The sequence below is a fragment of the Crinia signifera genome, chromosome 3 (assembly GCF_055691185.1).
Source record: "Crinia signifera chromosome 3, ASM5569118v1, whole genome shotgun sequence".
Classification (NCBI taxonomy): Eukaryota; Metazoa; Chordata; class Amphibia; order Anura; family Myobatrachidae; genus Crinia; species Crinia signifera.
The window spans coordinates 216,339,845-216,355,203 of record NC_139219.1 but is presented as its reverse complement, the minus strand read 5'-3'; the positions used below and the strand labels follow the sequence as shown (position 1 = coordinate 216,355,203).

The following is a 15,359-nucleotide window of genomic DNA, read 5'->3' as shown; positions in this document are numbered from 1 at the left end:
TCCTCAAAATAGATATCTGCCACCCTGATAGTTGCACCCGTGTCATGTCCACTGATGCAACTAGCTTTACTTACCATGTATTTGTACTAATTTACCTTGTACTGTAATTTGTCATTTTCTTGTTTTTCGCTCATCTATGTATTCTCGGACGCTGCGGAAACCTTGTGGCACCAAATAAATAAATGATAAATAAGAGAGTTTGGCCTATCTCCAAGCAAACCATTGCTTGATGGATATTGGAAGTAGTATGACAGCTGTCCTTTACGTTCCTCATTTGGTTCCTGCCCACTCTACCAGGTTGGCCGGGCACTTCTTCTTTGTTGGGACTGTTTGGTGGAGAAGATTTGCAGAGCTGCCACTTTGTCTTCAGGATGCATTTGTACTGTTTTGACCAAAACTAGCATCTCTGGAGACAAAAGAGCCAAAGTATCTTGGCTTATGTACAGTATTAGGATTAGTTGATCTTTACAATTGTTTTAGTATGCAATACTTCTACGCTAATTGTATTTTTATCTTTGTTATTGCAAAGATTTCAACAAAAGGAGTAAACACATTGTTTCTATATTAAAGTAATGCTTCAAATAAGGTTGTTTTAAACAAAATAATGGGTGTTAATTACTGCTAGTTACAATTTAAAATTGTTCTAAAGTAACTTAATCTCTTATCTTTTTATTTGTCAGGCCTGACTTGCTTTTGCTGGATGGTAAGTGTCCTTATAACTTTACTTCTGTTTTTCTGTTTTCACCTCTCTTTATCTCTCCCTTTCTTTGACTTTGTACTCTATTTTCACAGAACCTACAAACATGTTGGATGTAAGAGCCATCCTGTGGTTGGAGAACTACTTGCAGGTCTGTATGCTTTCTTTGTGCCCTTCATATTATGGGGAAATATAATAGCCTGCAAGATGCAGGCATAGGTTCCATTCCAGCGAGTCTGTGTGATGGCTTAAAATCTGGTTTCAGACAGATTTGCCGGAATGTCTCCCAGGATGCCTTCAAGTTACAGACCATTACATTTCCACCTTTTTATAGGGTATTCAATCTGTGAGGCTATGGATCATTAGGTCACCAGCATTATGGTAGACAAGCGTTAGGTCGACATGCAGGAAGGTAGACATGACATTAGGTCGACAGTGAAAGTCAACTTTTTTTTTTACCGGAATGTCAACAAACACTAAAGCGTAGCACAATGTCCCCTCGCATGCTTCGGCATGGTCCCTCTCTAGGCTAGGCACACCATTTTTTTTTCTCCCACCATGCCCTAGTGGATGTTAGGTCATGCACCTTGGGAGACATAACCAGTGTGCTAGTTATAACCTAAGCGGGGATGAATTGGGTAATTCAGTACTAGAAAAGGATCTAGGAGTCCAAATAGACAACAAACTGGGGTGTAGCGCTCAATGTAATATAGCAACAAAAAAGGCCAACAGAATTCTCGCATGTATTCAAAGGGGCATGGAAACTAGGGACTCAAAAGTAATTATGCCTCTGTACAAATCATTGGTGAGACCGCACCTCGAATACGCAGTGCAGTTCTGGGCCCCACACTATAAAAAGGACATCGTAGAATTAGAAAAAATCCAAAGAAGAGCAACAAAGCTTATTGGGGGAATGGAGACTTTAAGCTACGAGGAGAGATTAAGCAAGCTGGGACTATTTACACTAGAGAAGAGACGTTTAACGGGGGATATGCTCAACATGTATAAATATATCAGGGGCCAATATAAGGAACTGTCAAACACCCTTTTTTCTACTAGAAAGGAATCTAGGACGTGAGGGCACGAGTTTAGATTAGAAGAAAAAAGATTTTGTTCATCTAGAAGAAAAAATTTCTTTACAGTCAGAGCAGTCAAACTTTGGAACTCTCTTCCTGGAGAAGTGGTGTCGGCAGACACTATAAATACGTTTAAAATAAGGTTGGATAAACATTTATTGGTTAAAAACATCCATGGGAATGAAAAAGTAACAATCTGTCTTTAAAATATCAGAACATACTATACAACAAGGGATTAGCTACTATAAACATAGGTTGAACTAGATGGACGCAAGTCTATATTTAGCCTCACCTACTATGTCGGGCATGGGTCTTCAAACTGTGGCCCTCCAGATGTTGTGGAACTACATGTCCCAGCATGCCCTGACAGTTTTGGCATGCTCTTATAGGAAAAAATGTGGCAATGCATGTTGGAACATGTAGTTTCACAACATCTGGAGGGCCACAGTTTGAAGACCCATAATGTAGGGCATGAAATACCACCTGTCGGCACATGTTGTGTCGACATGCAGACCAAATGTAGCGCCGTGTCCCCTCGCATGTGGGCACACTATTTTATTCTCCCACCACGCCCTAGTGGATGGTAGGGCATGAAACACCGGCTGTACAGTAAAAAAAACATGTCGACCTAAATGCATGTTGACCTAATGGTGTTGAGCAATACTTGTCGACCATCATGCTGGTGACCCAATAACTATATCCCATCTGTGCCAATAGGCACTCGCCTATTCAATACTGCCGTTATCGACTGCATCGAAGGGTGTCAGATCTGACTTTTTTTTAAATCAAATCTATTTTGTCAGAAACAACCGCAGATTGTTGAATTCTTGGCATTTTTTTGACAATCCACAGCCGTTTTTGCCGATCCACGGACTTTCCGACAGTCGGAATATCAAATTCTGACTGTGTATTTACTGTCGGCTCAAATGAAAACGGCCCGGGATTCCAACTGTTGGAACGTTTTGACAGTCTCAATTCTGGATTGACTACCCCCCTTAGTCTCCTTCATTCTCAAAATATAACATTTTACTTTCTCTTGCAGACCTGGCCATCTACTATCTTGGTTGTTTCCCACGACCGTAAGTTTCTAAATGCAGTGGCCACCGACATTGTGCATCTGCACAGCCAACGGTTAGAGGCTTATCGTGGTAACTTTGAGAGCTTCTTGAAAATAAAGGAAGAACGCTTGAAGAATCAGCAGCGGGAATACGAGGCCCAGCACCAATATCGTGAACACATACAGGTGATGACATTCTTTCATGTGCAGATCAGTAATGCTTGAAACTAATAATGATAATACGGAATTATTGCTAAAAGACTAGAAAGGAATTGTAGAATATTCATTGGCTACAGGCAGTTACATCCTCTTACTATTACAGGTTTTCATTGATCGGTTTCGGTACAATGCTAACCGGGCTTCACAAGTGCAGAGCAAACTTAAACTGCTGGAGAAACTGTAAGTCTTACAATTTTATAGGATTGATTGAAATAGTGGCCGGGACAACTAATCTCCATTCTTTTCTGTTCTGTTTCTTAGGCCCGAACTAAAACCTTTGGAAAAGGAGTCAGAGGTGGTATTAAGGTTAGTGTTTTGCGGTAGCATTATATAGCTGCCCCTCTTTTTATTTTTATACTAAAAATCATTGACTTTTTATAAAAAAAAAATTTTTTATTGAAGCATCAGGTGCCAGGATCACATACAATTCAACAAATTATAAAACAATAGTGCAATAATTGAAGGTCACAATTTGCATAAACATTAACATAAACTATAATCTTTGAGGACATCAAAGCAGCAAGATTTTGGAATGACAACAATACAGAAACCTTTACATAGAGTAAATACTTGTCTCGATAATTCAATATTGTTTTTGAATAGTTGGTGTCTCCCCACCCATAAAAGATAACTATGAAACATTTATGACTAAGTACCAATTTATCTTAGATTACAGGTGAATTGGAGGATTGTTCCCAGCCATTTGCATCCTATGCCAGGATGAATTTTTCAAGCTGTCCTGTATTTGTAGTCTTAGAGGAGTTGATAGGGTGGCTATATATGTTTCCCACGTAAGAAAAAAATGCATTCTAAATAAAAAATGTAATATAGCTTTAAAAAGCAAGATTGAGGGTGGGAGACACCGAGGCCTTATTCTGGTTCACTCTCAGAGGCAAATTCCTTCTCAAATGGGCAAAATCATGTGCACTGCAGGTGGGGCAGATGTAACATGGGCAGAGAGAATTAAGGTGCCCATACACGTTACAATTATTGTATACAATATTGTATACAATATCGCATCTCATCGCATCTCGGTTTTGCGATGAGATCAGATAAGATGAGATCTAGTACAAAAAGTATGTGCTGCACATACTTTTTGTACTAGATCTCATCTCATCTTATTGCAAAACCGAGATGCGATGAGATGTGATATTGTATACAATAATTGTAACGTGTATGGGCACCTTTAGACTTGGGTGACTTATTTTGTTTCTGTGCAGGGAAAATACTGACTGCTTTAATTTTACACTGCAATGGACCAGAATAAAGCCCACTGCTCCCTAACTTCCTGGAACTGTTTGTTTTATCTTTTTTTTTTTTTATCTTTACTTTTTTTCTATCATATCTGTAGGTTTCCTGATGCTTTTGAGAAGTTTTCTCCCCCTATTCTGCAGTTAGATGAAATTGATTTTTGGTATTCTTCAGATAAGCCAATATTCAAGAATCTGTCTGTGTCTGCAGACTTGGAGTCTCGGATCTGTGTGGTGAGAGCCGAAATATCTACATCACTGTATGTTTACAAAGGGGTATTTACGATAGGAGACTTTCTAGTGTAATTCTCTTCATTTTATAGGTGGGAGAGAATGGAGCTGGAAAATCCACTATGTTGAAGCTGTTGATGGGAGAGCTTTCTACTGTGAATGGGGTCCGAAATGCACACAGGTGAGCTCTATAAATCGGAGAAAGAATTGGTCTTTGGTTAAATGTGAGTTTCTCAGCTCAGCCTGTTAGAAATACTTATCATTTTACAGTGGCAGACCTCTCCATTGGTTTGTATGCAGAATCATTCTCCCTTTTCTTACACAACCTTCTTTACCTCCAGGAACCTTAAGATTGGTTACTTCAGTCAACATCATGTGGATCAGCTGGACCTTAACGTTAATTCTGTGGAACTACTTGCAAAACGGTTCCCCGGTAATCCTTGCATGCATTCCAACCATATAAAAAATTAGAGTTAGGTAACAGTATTTCGAGGACTAGTTTTTTAGGATATACTTGCTTGAGCACAGATGACTTGGTACCTCAGTCAATTTGACTTCACCATCTGGACTTAAGCATGGATATCCTTTAAAACCTGCACTGTGAGGCTGGGTAGGTACCTATAGATATAATTGCAGATCAATTCTCCATACACACTTCCTGAACCGTCCTGCTTGACTCTACAACTGGATGGGTGCACTTGCATTCGACTGCCCAGTTGAGCTGTCAATCACTGCCAGGTAGGTTCCGACAACCACCTGTACACTATCTTTATAAAGAATCTAACTTCAGCTATATCAGGCAATGGCTGTGTTGCACAGCCAATGCTAAATGTCTGAACAACACTGTTCATAGACATATCGCTGTTGCAGACTGTCTAATACAGGCTGCCTGCGGTCTTAATAAGTGGTGAGCGTGGCCCGAGCTGAACCGCCGGTTGTAGAGCGAGCTACAACCGGCGATCCAGCTAGGGCCACGCTCACCACCTATTAAGACCGCAGTCAGCCTGTATTTGCGTGACACTAGCTGAACTTGGTCTCCATTTCCAGTGACTGCTGCGCCCTCTAGGCAGATTAGCAGGTCCAGATGGAAGCTGATACCAGCCACCCTTTTCCGCAGTCACCACAACACCTAACTCCCACCACAGTCATCTTACTGGACAAACATCACCCGCGTCCGGACCCTTTACGCTGCCTGTGATGAACTACTGTGGTACTCCACTCCTCTAATTTACAACTTCTTGCACATTCAGTCAAAATAAAATATATATGTACAATCATATATAAATATCTATATTTTTATACTGTTTTTTTTAAATGTTGATATGGCTGGTTGTTATAGTGTATATCATTTAAAATATCGCAGTGTATATGCGTAATAAGTCTGTGGCTCTGCGGAAATTCAGTTTATTATTTAGAGCATTAAAACAGTGGTTCTGAAATTCTGTGCTCAGGAACCCACACATTTCAGGTTTTTCAGGTCACTGGCGAGTATCAAAATCACCACATTTTAAAAAATACACAGGTGACCTGGAAACCAAGAACTGTGTGGGGTCCAGAGGACTGAGTTTAGAGAACCTATTCATTAGTGTACACCATTTGAACCAAATCCTGAAGTCACTCTGATAGATGATCCATGGATATTTTGCCTAGTAACTTTTCATGGTACTTGTGTAGTTTCATGGCGCCGTGCGTCTGAGTCCCCTTCCGGGGCTCGCCCACGCTGCGGGCTCAGTGGCTCGCCACGCTCTTCAAAATCAACTCCATGCCAACATGGATAGTGGAGGTATGAACTATCCATGTTGGCATGGAGTTAAGTTACTTTTTTGGACATATTTTGTAGCGAGCGTACACCCGGAAGTAGCACGGCGCCATGCTGGCGCCGTGAAACTACACAAGTACCCTTTTCTCTGATACATTTGGAGAATTGCATGTGGCCATAAACAACCTATTTGTTATCGTACAGTTTCTCTTCAGATGTAGAAACTGCTGCTTATTTTGAGGCTGGAAAGTGGTCTAACAGTGATCAGGATATATTTTTGAATGCAAATGCTCATTGTACATTTATTTTGCTGTGTATTGCCTGACCTTATCTCCCATTGCTTCTAGGTAAAACCGAGGAAGAATACCGCCACCAGCTTGGCAGCTATGGGATTTCTGGGGAACTTGCAGTACGACCTGTTGTCAGCCTTTCTGGAGGCCAAAAGAGCCGTGTTGCTTTTGCTCAGATGACCATGCCATGGTAAGATCATGCTGATTGCATTACTTACTGTCTTTGCCATACACTGTCTTAAGGTGACCATACACGGTGCATTTTCATTGTGCGATGCGCGCTCCCATGGGCATCTCATCGCACAGTACAAAAAGTATCTGCTGCCCATAATTTCTCAGATCGCATGCAAATCGCTTGCGTTGCGATCCATCCCATATCACGTATGATCATCGCACTGTGTATGGGCTCTTTATGTTAACCATGGTCTCAAACTAAAAACAATTTATGTACCGTGGTGGCTCCAGAGGTGGGGCTCTATCGAAATAGGGGAGCCATACCAACTGCCAGGGAGTTAGTTTGGAATGCCAGTTGGTGTGCTTCCTTTTATTTGAATTTCCAACTGTGCTGCAGCCCCTCCTCTGGAGCTGCCACTGGTTATGTATAATGTCTCTTGTATGGCTGTGAAATATGTTAGCTAATTTGTCAATGTTTAGCTTTTTCATGAATCCGAAGTATTATTTGTTCTTTCAGTCCCAACTTTTACATTCTGGATGAACCCACAAATCACCTTGATATGGAGACCATTGAAGCATTGGGCCAAGCACTGAATAAATTCCGGGTATACTTATCCTTTTTTATTTCTTTTGTCTCTATCTACTTGTGGAATACTTTACAGTTGTACCCTAAGTTGTATATGTTTTTGTGGTCTTTAGTTATTTTACTTTCATTTCTCTAAGTGTTCTGTAATCTAATGTCATACACTGTGTTCTCTTAAGGGAGGAGTGATCCTAGTTTCTCACGACGAGCGGTTTATCCGACTTGTTTGTCGGGAGCTATGGGTCTGTGAAAATGGAGGCGTGACTCGGATGGAGGGAGGTTTTGACGAATACCGGGACATCTTACAGGAACAGTTCCGCAAAGAGGGATACCTATAAATGAACTCTACAAGAGTTTGAAAGTGCTCTTGTGTTATTCCCCAGCTTTGTGGGTGTCCTGTGCATATTGACTGTGACAAATTGGCGAGCAAGAATCCTGACATTAAAAAGATCGGGTGTCCTGCAAAGATATGCTCCAGGAGGCTGCAGCTCTTGAGACTGATGGGTTTGTGAACTGAGGGATGATATTTATTATCCAAGCAGTGATAGCCTTTGTTTATATGAAATTATGTTATGCTGCACATTACCCTATTTAACCAATTCATTTCTTTTATACCCTTCTGAGTCTTACTGCAAGTCCAATCCTAAATGATATATAGTACTTTGCTATTTATTTTATATATAAATCAAAGTTGATGCTGCTCATTAACTACTGCTGTTTATTTTATACTGCAGATCTATTGTTTAATGAGTATTTTAACTAAATGATTCTGCATTCTATCATGCCACCGTGCCATATAATTCTAATAGTTCTGAGATCGTTTATCTAGGATTTCATTATTTGTTACACTTTTCAGAATATCCCAGTTGTTCATAGATTATGCTGGTGTTAAGCCAGTAGGCAAGGGCTTAGATCCTTGTTAAGTTAATGGTTAGTAGAGAACACTCTTCTGTCTAAATTAAACCTACTTGGCTCCTCCAGCCTTTACAATTTAGTAGGTGTGCAGTCGCTTACTATGTTCCCTACAGAGAATATTTGTATGGTCTTTATTGCCACCATTCTAGCGATTGAGCTAGGGAAACCCTGATAAAATGATGCCAGTTCTCATAGTAGTGTGCAGTCAACATCTTGCTCAATGTAAACAGCTCTCTGTTAAGTTATTAGAGGTGCCAGGAGATGTGAAACTACCAAGGTGTAAATAAAGAGCAAAATAACTATACTTGTTTTGTGCTTATTTAACCACTTTAGTCTTTTGCTTATAATTTTATACTGACCTTTCTGGTCTCTGATTGGAAACATATTATTGTATTTTTAGAAGTGGAAGCATGTTTTCATCGGATCCAGACAGCAGCGTCCATTATGTAATGACTGTTCACATGCCTGTCGTTCATACATTACCATATTCTTCATTTTTGAGAAATTCCTAAGCAGTCTGTAGTGACAAATTCAGCAGCCATTTTGGAGACCTGGAGCCTGATTGGGACCATATTTGGGCTACACACAAAGGAGTGCTTGAGCTATGTTTTTATCAGCAGTTAAAATGCATATAAACTTAACTGCACTGCATTTGCAGAAGTGTGTGTAGTATAGAGTATGACAAAACAGGAAGATATCTGGATGGACAGAGGTAAAGTACAGAGTACCAGCCAATCAGCTCCTAACTGCTGTTTTACAGTATGTTTTTATAACTGTCAGGATCTGATTGGTTCTTTATCTCTAGAAGCTTTGCTACATCTCCCCCTTAACCACTTATAACATATATAATGCACTCCAATCAAGATGAAAGCTTTCACCTGCACATCAGATGCATAAAGATTGCTAAAAAACTTAAACACAAAAATTTGACACATTTTTAACCAAATATGTGCAGTCTCATTAGATTGTCCTTTTTATTTCCATGTGTATTTGTGATTACATTCCATTGGAAACATTCTTAAATGCTGATCCATAGTTAAATAAGATTATTGAAGGCTTGAAGTAACTACAGTAAACAGGTACAAAATACTGTGCAGTGGACTAAATTAACCAAAGGGACAGATAATCGGGTATCCATTGATGCTCAGATGTCAAAATTTAGTAAGGGGGGAGAGTTACTAGAGAGAAACCTCTGGCAGTACTAAATGATTATAGTAAGATTGGTCTCCATTGGCAATATCACCCTTCCAAAGATCGCACACCTTATGAAATGTTGAATATTAACCATTGATTTGGATTCCCTTCTCTGTACACCACCTTAAAGTTCTTGGATTGTATTCTAGGACTGATTCAGAGTTTAAAAAAAAAAAAAAGTTTAGTTTTGTTCCTGGGACAAACAATGTTGTAATGTAAAAGGAGTAAATGCATTTTAATTTTCGTGCAAGCAGGGAAAATGTGGTGTACTTTTGCATGTAATTAATAGTGGGCTGCTTTTGTTTTTATGCTGAAATGTAGAGTTACGCTAGGATACGCAGTACCTTTTTCCAACTCTGCACACTTTAATTCTACCCCACCTGTAGTGTAGCATGGTTTTGTTTTATTTGCTTTTTACTCTGAAGCAGACCCTACCGCTCATAGGAGTGTTGTCCTTCCATAATGAAACATTTTACATATTTATCTGCACCATAAATGTTCCTTCATTCTATCCTTCACAAAGTAATACCACTTTTAAACAGAAATTCTGAAAACCCTAACTTTAACCTGGCATTTTAATTACTAGATCATTTTGAAGGTCAGGTCCTAGCCTTACTACCCTTCCCACAGAAAAGCCAATTACCCGGTTAGAAATCCCTACCCAGTAATCTGCTGAGTTATACCCCTTTTAGACATACTACCTGGGATTTTGAATGCTGGGTCATTTTCCCTGGTGCAGCCTGCACCCTTTCACACTTTCAGCAGTAAACTACAGAGTGAAGCAGTTCTACCTGGTATTTGTTTTTTGTTTGCTATGTACGGCGCTGCGGACACTTTGCAGCGCCTTATAAATAAACGTCCTACTACTACCTGGTAATTTGTTGAAAAACCTGGGTTTTTCTTATGTCTGAAAGGGTCAACCTGGGTTGTAAATCCCGGGTCCTCAACCCAGGTATGAAGAAGGGTCAGAGACCTGGGTAATAACACCCGGGTTGACCCTTTCAGGCATACCAAAATCCCGGGATGATGCGCGTTCATCCGCAAAAACCTGGGATTTCGGAGTATGTCTGAAGGTATTTCTTCTGTGTGAAAGGGTCAACCCAGGTTGAAGTTTCTGGGTTTCCAATCCTGGATAAATTCCTGAGGTCGGAGTCCCAGGATTATGATCCGAGTTGACCCTTTCACACAGAAAAGGGACGTGTTGAACGGCAAATAACCGGTGGAACTGCTTCACCCGGTAATTTTGGTTTTCTGTGTGTAAGTGGTATTACTATGGTGATCTGTAATTCTTATTTTCATGTGTCCAAATTTCACTAATCAAGCTTTAATAAGCTGAAAGCAATGCAGGGTACAGTAGCATAAATGCCAGCCTATGTGCATACACTGATGGATGTGAAAAATGGCTTTTAAAAGCTTGGGTACACATTGCTTTTTCTTAAAATAAAGATTTTGTAGCTACTGTAGACAACTGTCACATCCTAAACTGAAAGAGGATTTACAAATTGAGATCCAATGGAAGTGAGCATAAAGCACGGTTCTTCTGGTGGCTGCTACGTTATTTCCAAGACATGATTAAATGGCTGTTTATGAATCCAGCAGCCGGGTCTATATTGCAGTCCCCTGGCTATCAAACCATAATTGTGCTTCATACTTTTCCACTCCCTGCATTATTTTCTTCATCACTCCTCTGGTACATACACCTCTTTCCCATGTACGTCCATCTTCTTTACATGAGGCAGTACAGCTTCTACATGGAATTTCTCCAGCTTTGGTTCTGTCATTTTCCAAAATTCGGGGTCAAATTTCACAGGGATGATTGCAGTTTCTTTGTTTGTGTACACAACAAAGTCTGCATTGCTCATCCCTGTGACTGCCAGCTGACATTGTACTTGAGTATAATAGGCATGATTTGACTTCAGGATATAGGACTCTCCATTAAGTGCCAAGCAAAAATTCCTGTCCGTGCAGGCCTCCTGAATTGTGTGTTCTCTGTGTTTATATGGACACTTCACTTCTAACAGGCAAAGCTTCTCCCCTGTGCGTTTATCTTTCACTATGCCATCTGGGCTTGCTGCCAGCCACGTCTTGGTTGGGTGTATGAATAAACCACAATCTTCTACCTCCACTTCACAACCTTTATTCTTTGAAGCCATTCTTTCATAGGTTTGCACAGCTTTCTTCTCATTTCTGATTCCCCAACTCATGGCAGTTGTTTGAAAGCTGGATCCTGAACCCAGAATATTCTTCAGATAGGATTGTGGAATATCTGTTGTTTTCTGATTTGCAAATCTACTGTGAGATATCTGATGTGCCAAAGAAGCTGTTATACGATTCCGACGCCAATGGTGCCAATCTTCATTCTCTCTCTGACCACGGGTCTGTCGCTCTATTTTCTCTATCTCTCTTTGAGACAGCTTCCTTTGAGTGTCAGATACAGACAGTTTTTTCCCTTGGGTAGTGACAAACTGAGCCGCATGGATTTGCTTGGAATCTCCAGCTGCCTTTGAGGCTGTTGTGCGCTGATAACCACTGGCCGCTCTTCTGGCACCACTTGAGGCTTCTGAGTTCTTGGTGCTATCTGTTGTTGGACGGATGCCTGGCCTATCCTGTAATGTTAACAGTTCACTGGCACTTGGTGGCTTTTGAAACTGCCTTGATGGAGCAGAATTCTCCAGTACATGGTGTTGATGGGGTCTCCTACTAGTGGTCTGGTTGGTAGATTGGCTGGGTATTGCAGGTGAGACCTTGCTAGCAGTTTCTGGCAGTCCCATTTTAAACTTTTAATTTAGTGAAAACTGCAAGAATATAAAAAAAAAAAAAAAGACTTTTTATTTCTCCAGGCATAGCAATATACTAAATCTGTTGTCTATACCAGTGGTTACCCAAACTGTCAAGGACCCCTAAAATGTTTTCCAGGTCTCCTGTGGATGTGACAATGATACACAATGCTCCTGTCAGTTGACCAGGAAAACCTGAACCTCCTGTGGACCGAGTTTGAGAACCCCAGGACTAGGTCTACCATTGCACGTTGCACTGCCAACATGTAGAACTTGTAGCATATCCATATGGGGCGGCATGGTGTTAGGAGTGTTAAGGTGGAATGTAGTGTTAACCTATATAATAAGTTTAGATTTTTCTAATCTTGAGGCCTTATATCAGAAGCTATGGACCTGAGTGTAAAGAGATTTTGGAACACACTTGAAGGGTTATGCTGTTAGTACTTACTCTACCTTCATGTACAACCATTTCTATAGGAAGCCAGTGGTCACATTTGACATGGCAGGAGGCATGCAGTATTGTCCTAAGGTCAATGCTGACTGTGTAAGCCTAGCAATAACCAGTATGTGCACTTTTGCAGGAAGATTTCACTAACCGCTTTCTGGCAAAAATCTGGGTGTGTGGGGAAAATGGAGACAATACCCACTGGATGTAAACCATAAAGAGTGAATAGTAATGTAATGCCGACAACAACAACAGCGGAATGGGATTGTGACGTTGTAGTTTTCAATGATATAAAGGTTAATCAAACTGTGGGAAAAGCCAGTACAGTATTTAATATTCTAGGAAGTGGAAGGTTATATTGCAACCTTTTAGGTCACTGGAAAGTTGCTGATGGATGGAATACTGATTGACAGAACCCCACATCCAAATACTGATGGACAATGTACTGACATATACATAACCCTGACAATTGAAACAAGGACACAACAATTGTAAAAATACTTAGGAGCATATGTGTATGTATGTATTGATGTGATACGTGTGTGTGTGTGTATATATATATATATATATATATATATATATATATATATATATATATATATATATATATATATATATATATATATATATATATATATATATATGGATATATGTATGTATGTATATTCTATCCATCTATCTATACACATATACAGGGAGGTGCGGCACTCAGGAACAACAGTTTCCACTTAGACGGTCTTAGCGACAATTTCAATTTCTTTCATTTCAAACTGTTTTCAAGTCATATAAATGACTAGATAGATAGTCTAGATTAGATAGATATTACTTGAAAACAGTTTGAAATTAAAGAAACTGATACGTTGTTGCTAAGACAGTCTCTCGAAGTGGATACTGTTCTCAAGTGCCGCACCTCCCTGTATGTATTTTGAATTGAGGTTACCGTTCGGTGAAGGCACCAGAAACCACCACGTTTAATTAATTTGGAGTGCCGGACCCTGGACGTGTGTGTGTGTGTGTATGTATGTATGTATGTATATATATATGTATGTGTGTGTGTGTGTATGTATATGTGTATACAAATACATATATAAACACCCCCTGATGAAGTCCCCAGATGACGAAACGCGTTAGGCGTGGATTAAACTGACAACGCTGTGCTTTTGGAGTTTCTGACCACGGAAGCTATATATATATATATATATATATATATATATATATATATATATATATATACATATACATATACAAACGAAGGTGCGGCATTCACGATCAGTCAAACAATAAACGATATGCTGCCACAGAGGTTCGATCAATGTTTCAAAACTTTATTGTTTTGTCATCAGGAAGTTTTGATCGAACCTCTGTGGCAGCATATCGTTTATTGTTTGACTGATCGTGAGTGCCGCACCTTCGTTTGTATATCACAGCAAGTCCCTGCAGTGAAGGCACCGATCGCTGAGAGGTACTGTTACTGGGAGTGCCGGACCGTCTTCCCTATATATATATATATATATATATATATATATATATATATATATATATATATATATATATATATATAATTTTCTCCTCTGTGATCAGGCTCTCCATCTTAAATATACTGCTGCACATAATCATCATAAACAGGAGGGGGCTTGTGCAGCACTCCAGGCATCTTGAAATAATATACACGCTGATACAAAGATATAAGCAATGTATCAATGCCTTTATTGTGGCCTGATGAAAATGCCACAATAAAGGCATTGCAATGTTGCTGATATCTTTGTATCAGAGTGTATTTCGAGACACCTGGAGTGCTGCACAAGCCCCCTCCTGTTGAGAAAATATATATATATATATCCATCCATCCATCCGAGGAAGCTGAGGACATAAGGGTCAGACCAATAGATAGTAATGCGCTGTTGGCTGCAATGCTAATGAGCCTTTCGCAAGAGATTTTTGTAAAAACTCTATTATGGAGATTTTTGTATAATCTCCACAGGGTGTTTTCAGACCACTTTCTCAGTGATCTGACTAGATAAATAGGCCCCTATATGTTTGTTTGCCAATAATCTAAAGTCAGTACAAAATGTCAACATCATTTACATGAAATAAAACCAGCTTCTTCTAATATCCCCGACAGCTATTTCTCACACAACTGGGGATTTCCAATGAGTATGTAATACAAGACCTGGATGTGACAGCAGTACTGACAGTAAAAATAGACTGAAGAAAAGTCTATGACTAGCATAAGTCCGGACTTGTCTGTAACCCATGAGTCACACAAACCTCTAATTCTGTAGGACGTGAAACGGGGTCATGGCTTGTACATCCACCTTTCTGCTTATAACATGGCTTGGTGATCTATGCCTTTCTAACTGTTGTGGAACTACAGATCACAACATACCAAGCTGGAAATTGTGATTCCACAACACCTAGAAAGTTACACCATGTTTATTCAACGGATTTGTATCCTCCAATGCACACATAAAAGATCCAATATACAGTACTCTCTAATTTATGACACACAGATCAGACCTCTGTACTGTGTATACTTTTATAACTTATATATAATACACTGAAATCTTCCCCTAGTAAGAAATGCACATAATAGTCCTAACCCACTGCCACTTTACCTGAAATCAGTCTTTCCTGGGTCCTCTCTTCCTGTAGATTTCTGTTCTAGTGATCAGCTGAGTTTCGGTTCTCATTT

The 15,359-nt window shown here is 39.8% G+C and overlaps 2 protein-coding genes across 3 annotated transcripts in view; one reads left to right on the top strand and one right to left on the bottom strand.

The window, feature by feature from the left end:
* The window catches only part of ABCF3 (ATP binding cassette subfamily F member 3), a 25,200-nt gene extending 16,645 nt beyond the window's left edge, over positions 1 to 8,555 (top strand). For both annotated transcript variants that reach the window (XM_083177421.1, XM_083177420.1), the window contains exons 11-21: positions 681 to 703; positions 793 to 848; positions 2,816 to 3,016; positions 3,153 to 3,229; positions 3,311 to 3,355; positions 4,401 to 4,533; positions 4,623 to 4,711; positions 4,872 to 4,963; positions 6,637 to 6,769; positions 7,271 to 7,358; positions 7,516 to 8,555. In XM_083177421.1, the coding sequence (XP_083033547.1) occupies positions 681 to 703; positions 793 to 848; positions 2,816 to 3,016; positions 3,153 to 3,229; positions 3,311 to 3,355; positions 4,401 to 4,533; positions 4,623 to 4,711; positions 4,872 to 4,963; positions 6,637 to 6,769; positions 7,271 to 7,358; positions 7,516 to 7,674 (1,096 nt within the window). In that variant the 3' untranslated portion in view covers positions 7,675 to 8,555. The remainder of the gene's footprint in view (positions 1 to 680; positions 704 to 792; positions 849 to 2,815; positions 3,017 to 3,152; positions 3,230 to 3,310; positions 3,356 to 4,400; positions 4,534 to 4,622; positions 4,712 to 4,871; positions 4,964 to 6,636; positions 6,770 to 7,270; positions 7,359 to 7,515) is intronic.
* LOC146064199 (uncharacterized) lies at positions 8,009 to 15,359 on the bottom strand. Its single transcript, XM_083177422.1, has 2 exons — positions 15,283 to 15,359; positions 8,009 to 12,240 (listed from the first exon to the last, which is right to left on the bottom strand). The coding sequence occupies exon 2, from the start codon at positions 12,214 to 12,216 to the stop codon at positions 11,125 to 11,127; it is 1,092 nt and encodes a 363-aa protein (XP_083033548.1). The 5' UTR covers positions 12,217 to 12,240; positions 15,283 to 15,359; the 3' UTR covers positions 8,009 to 11,124.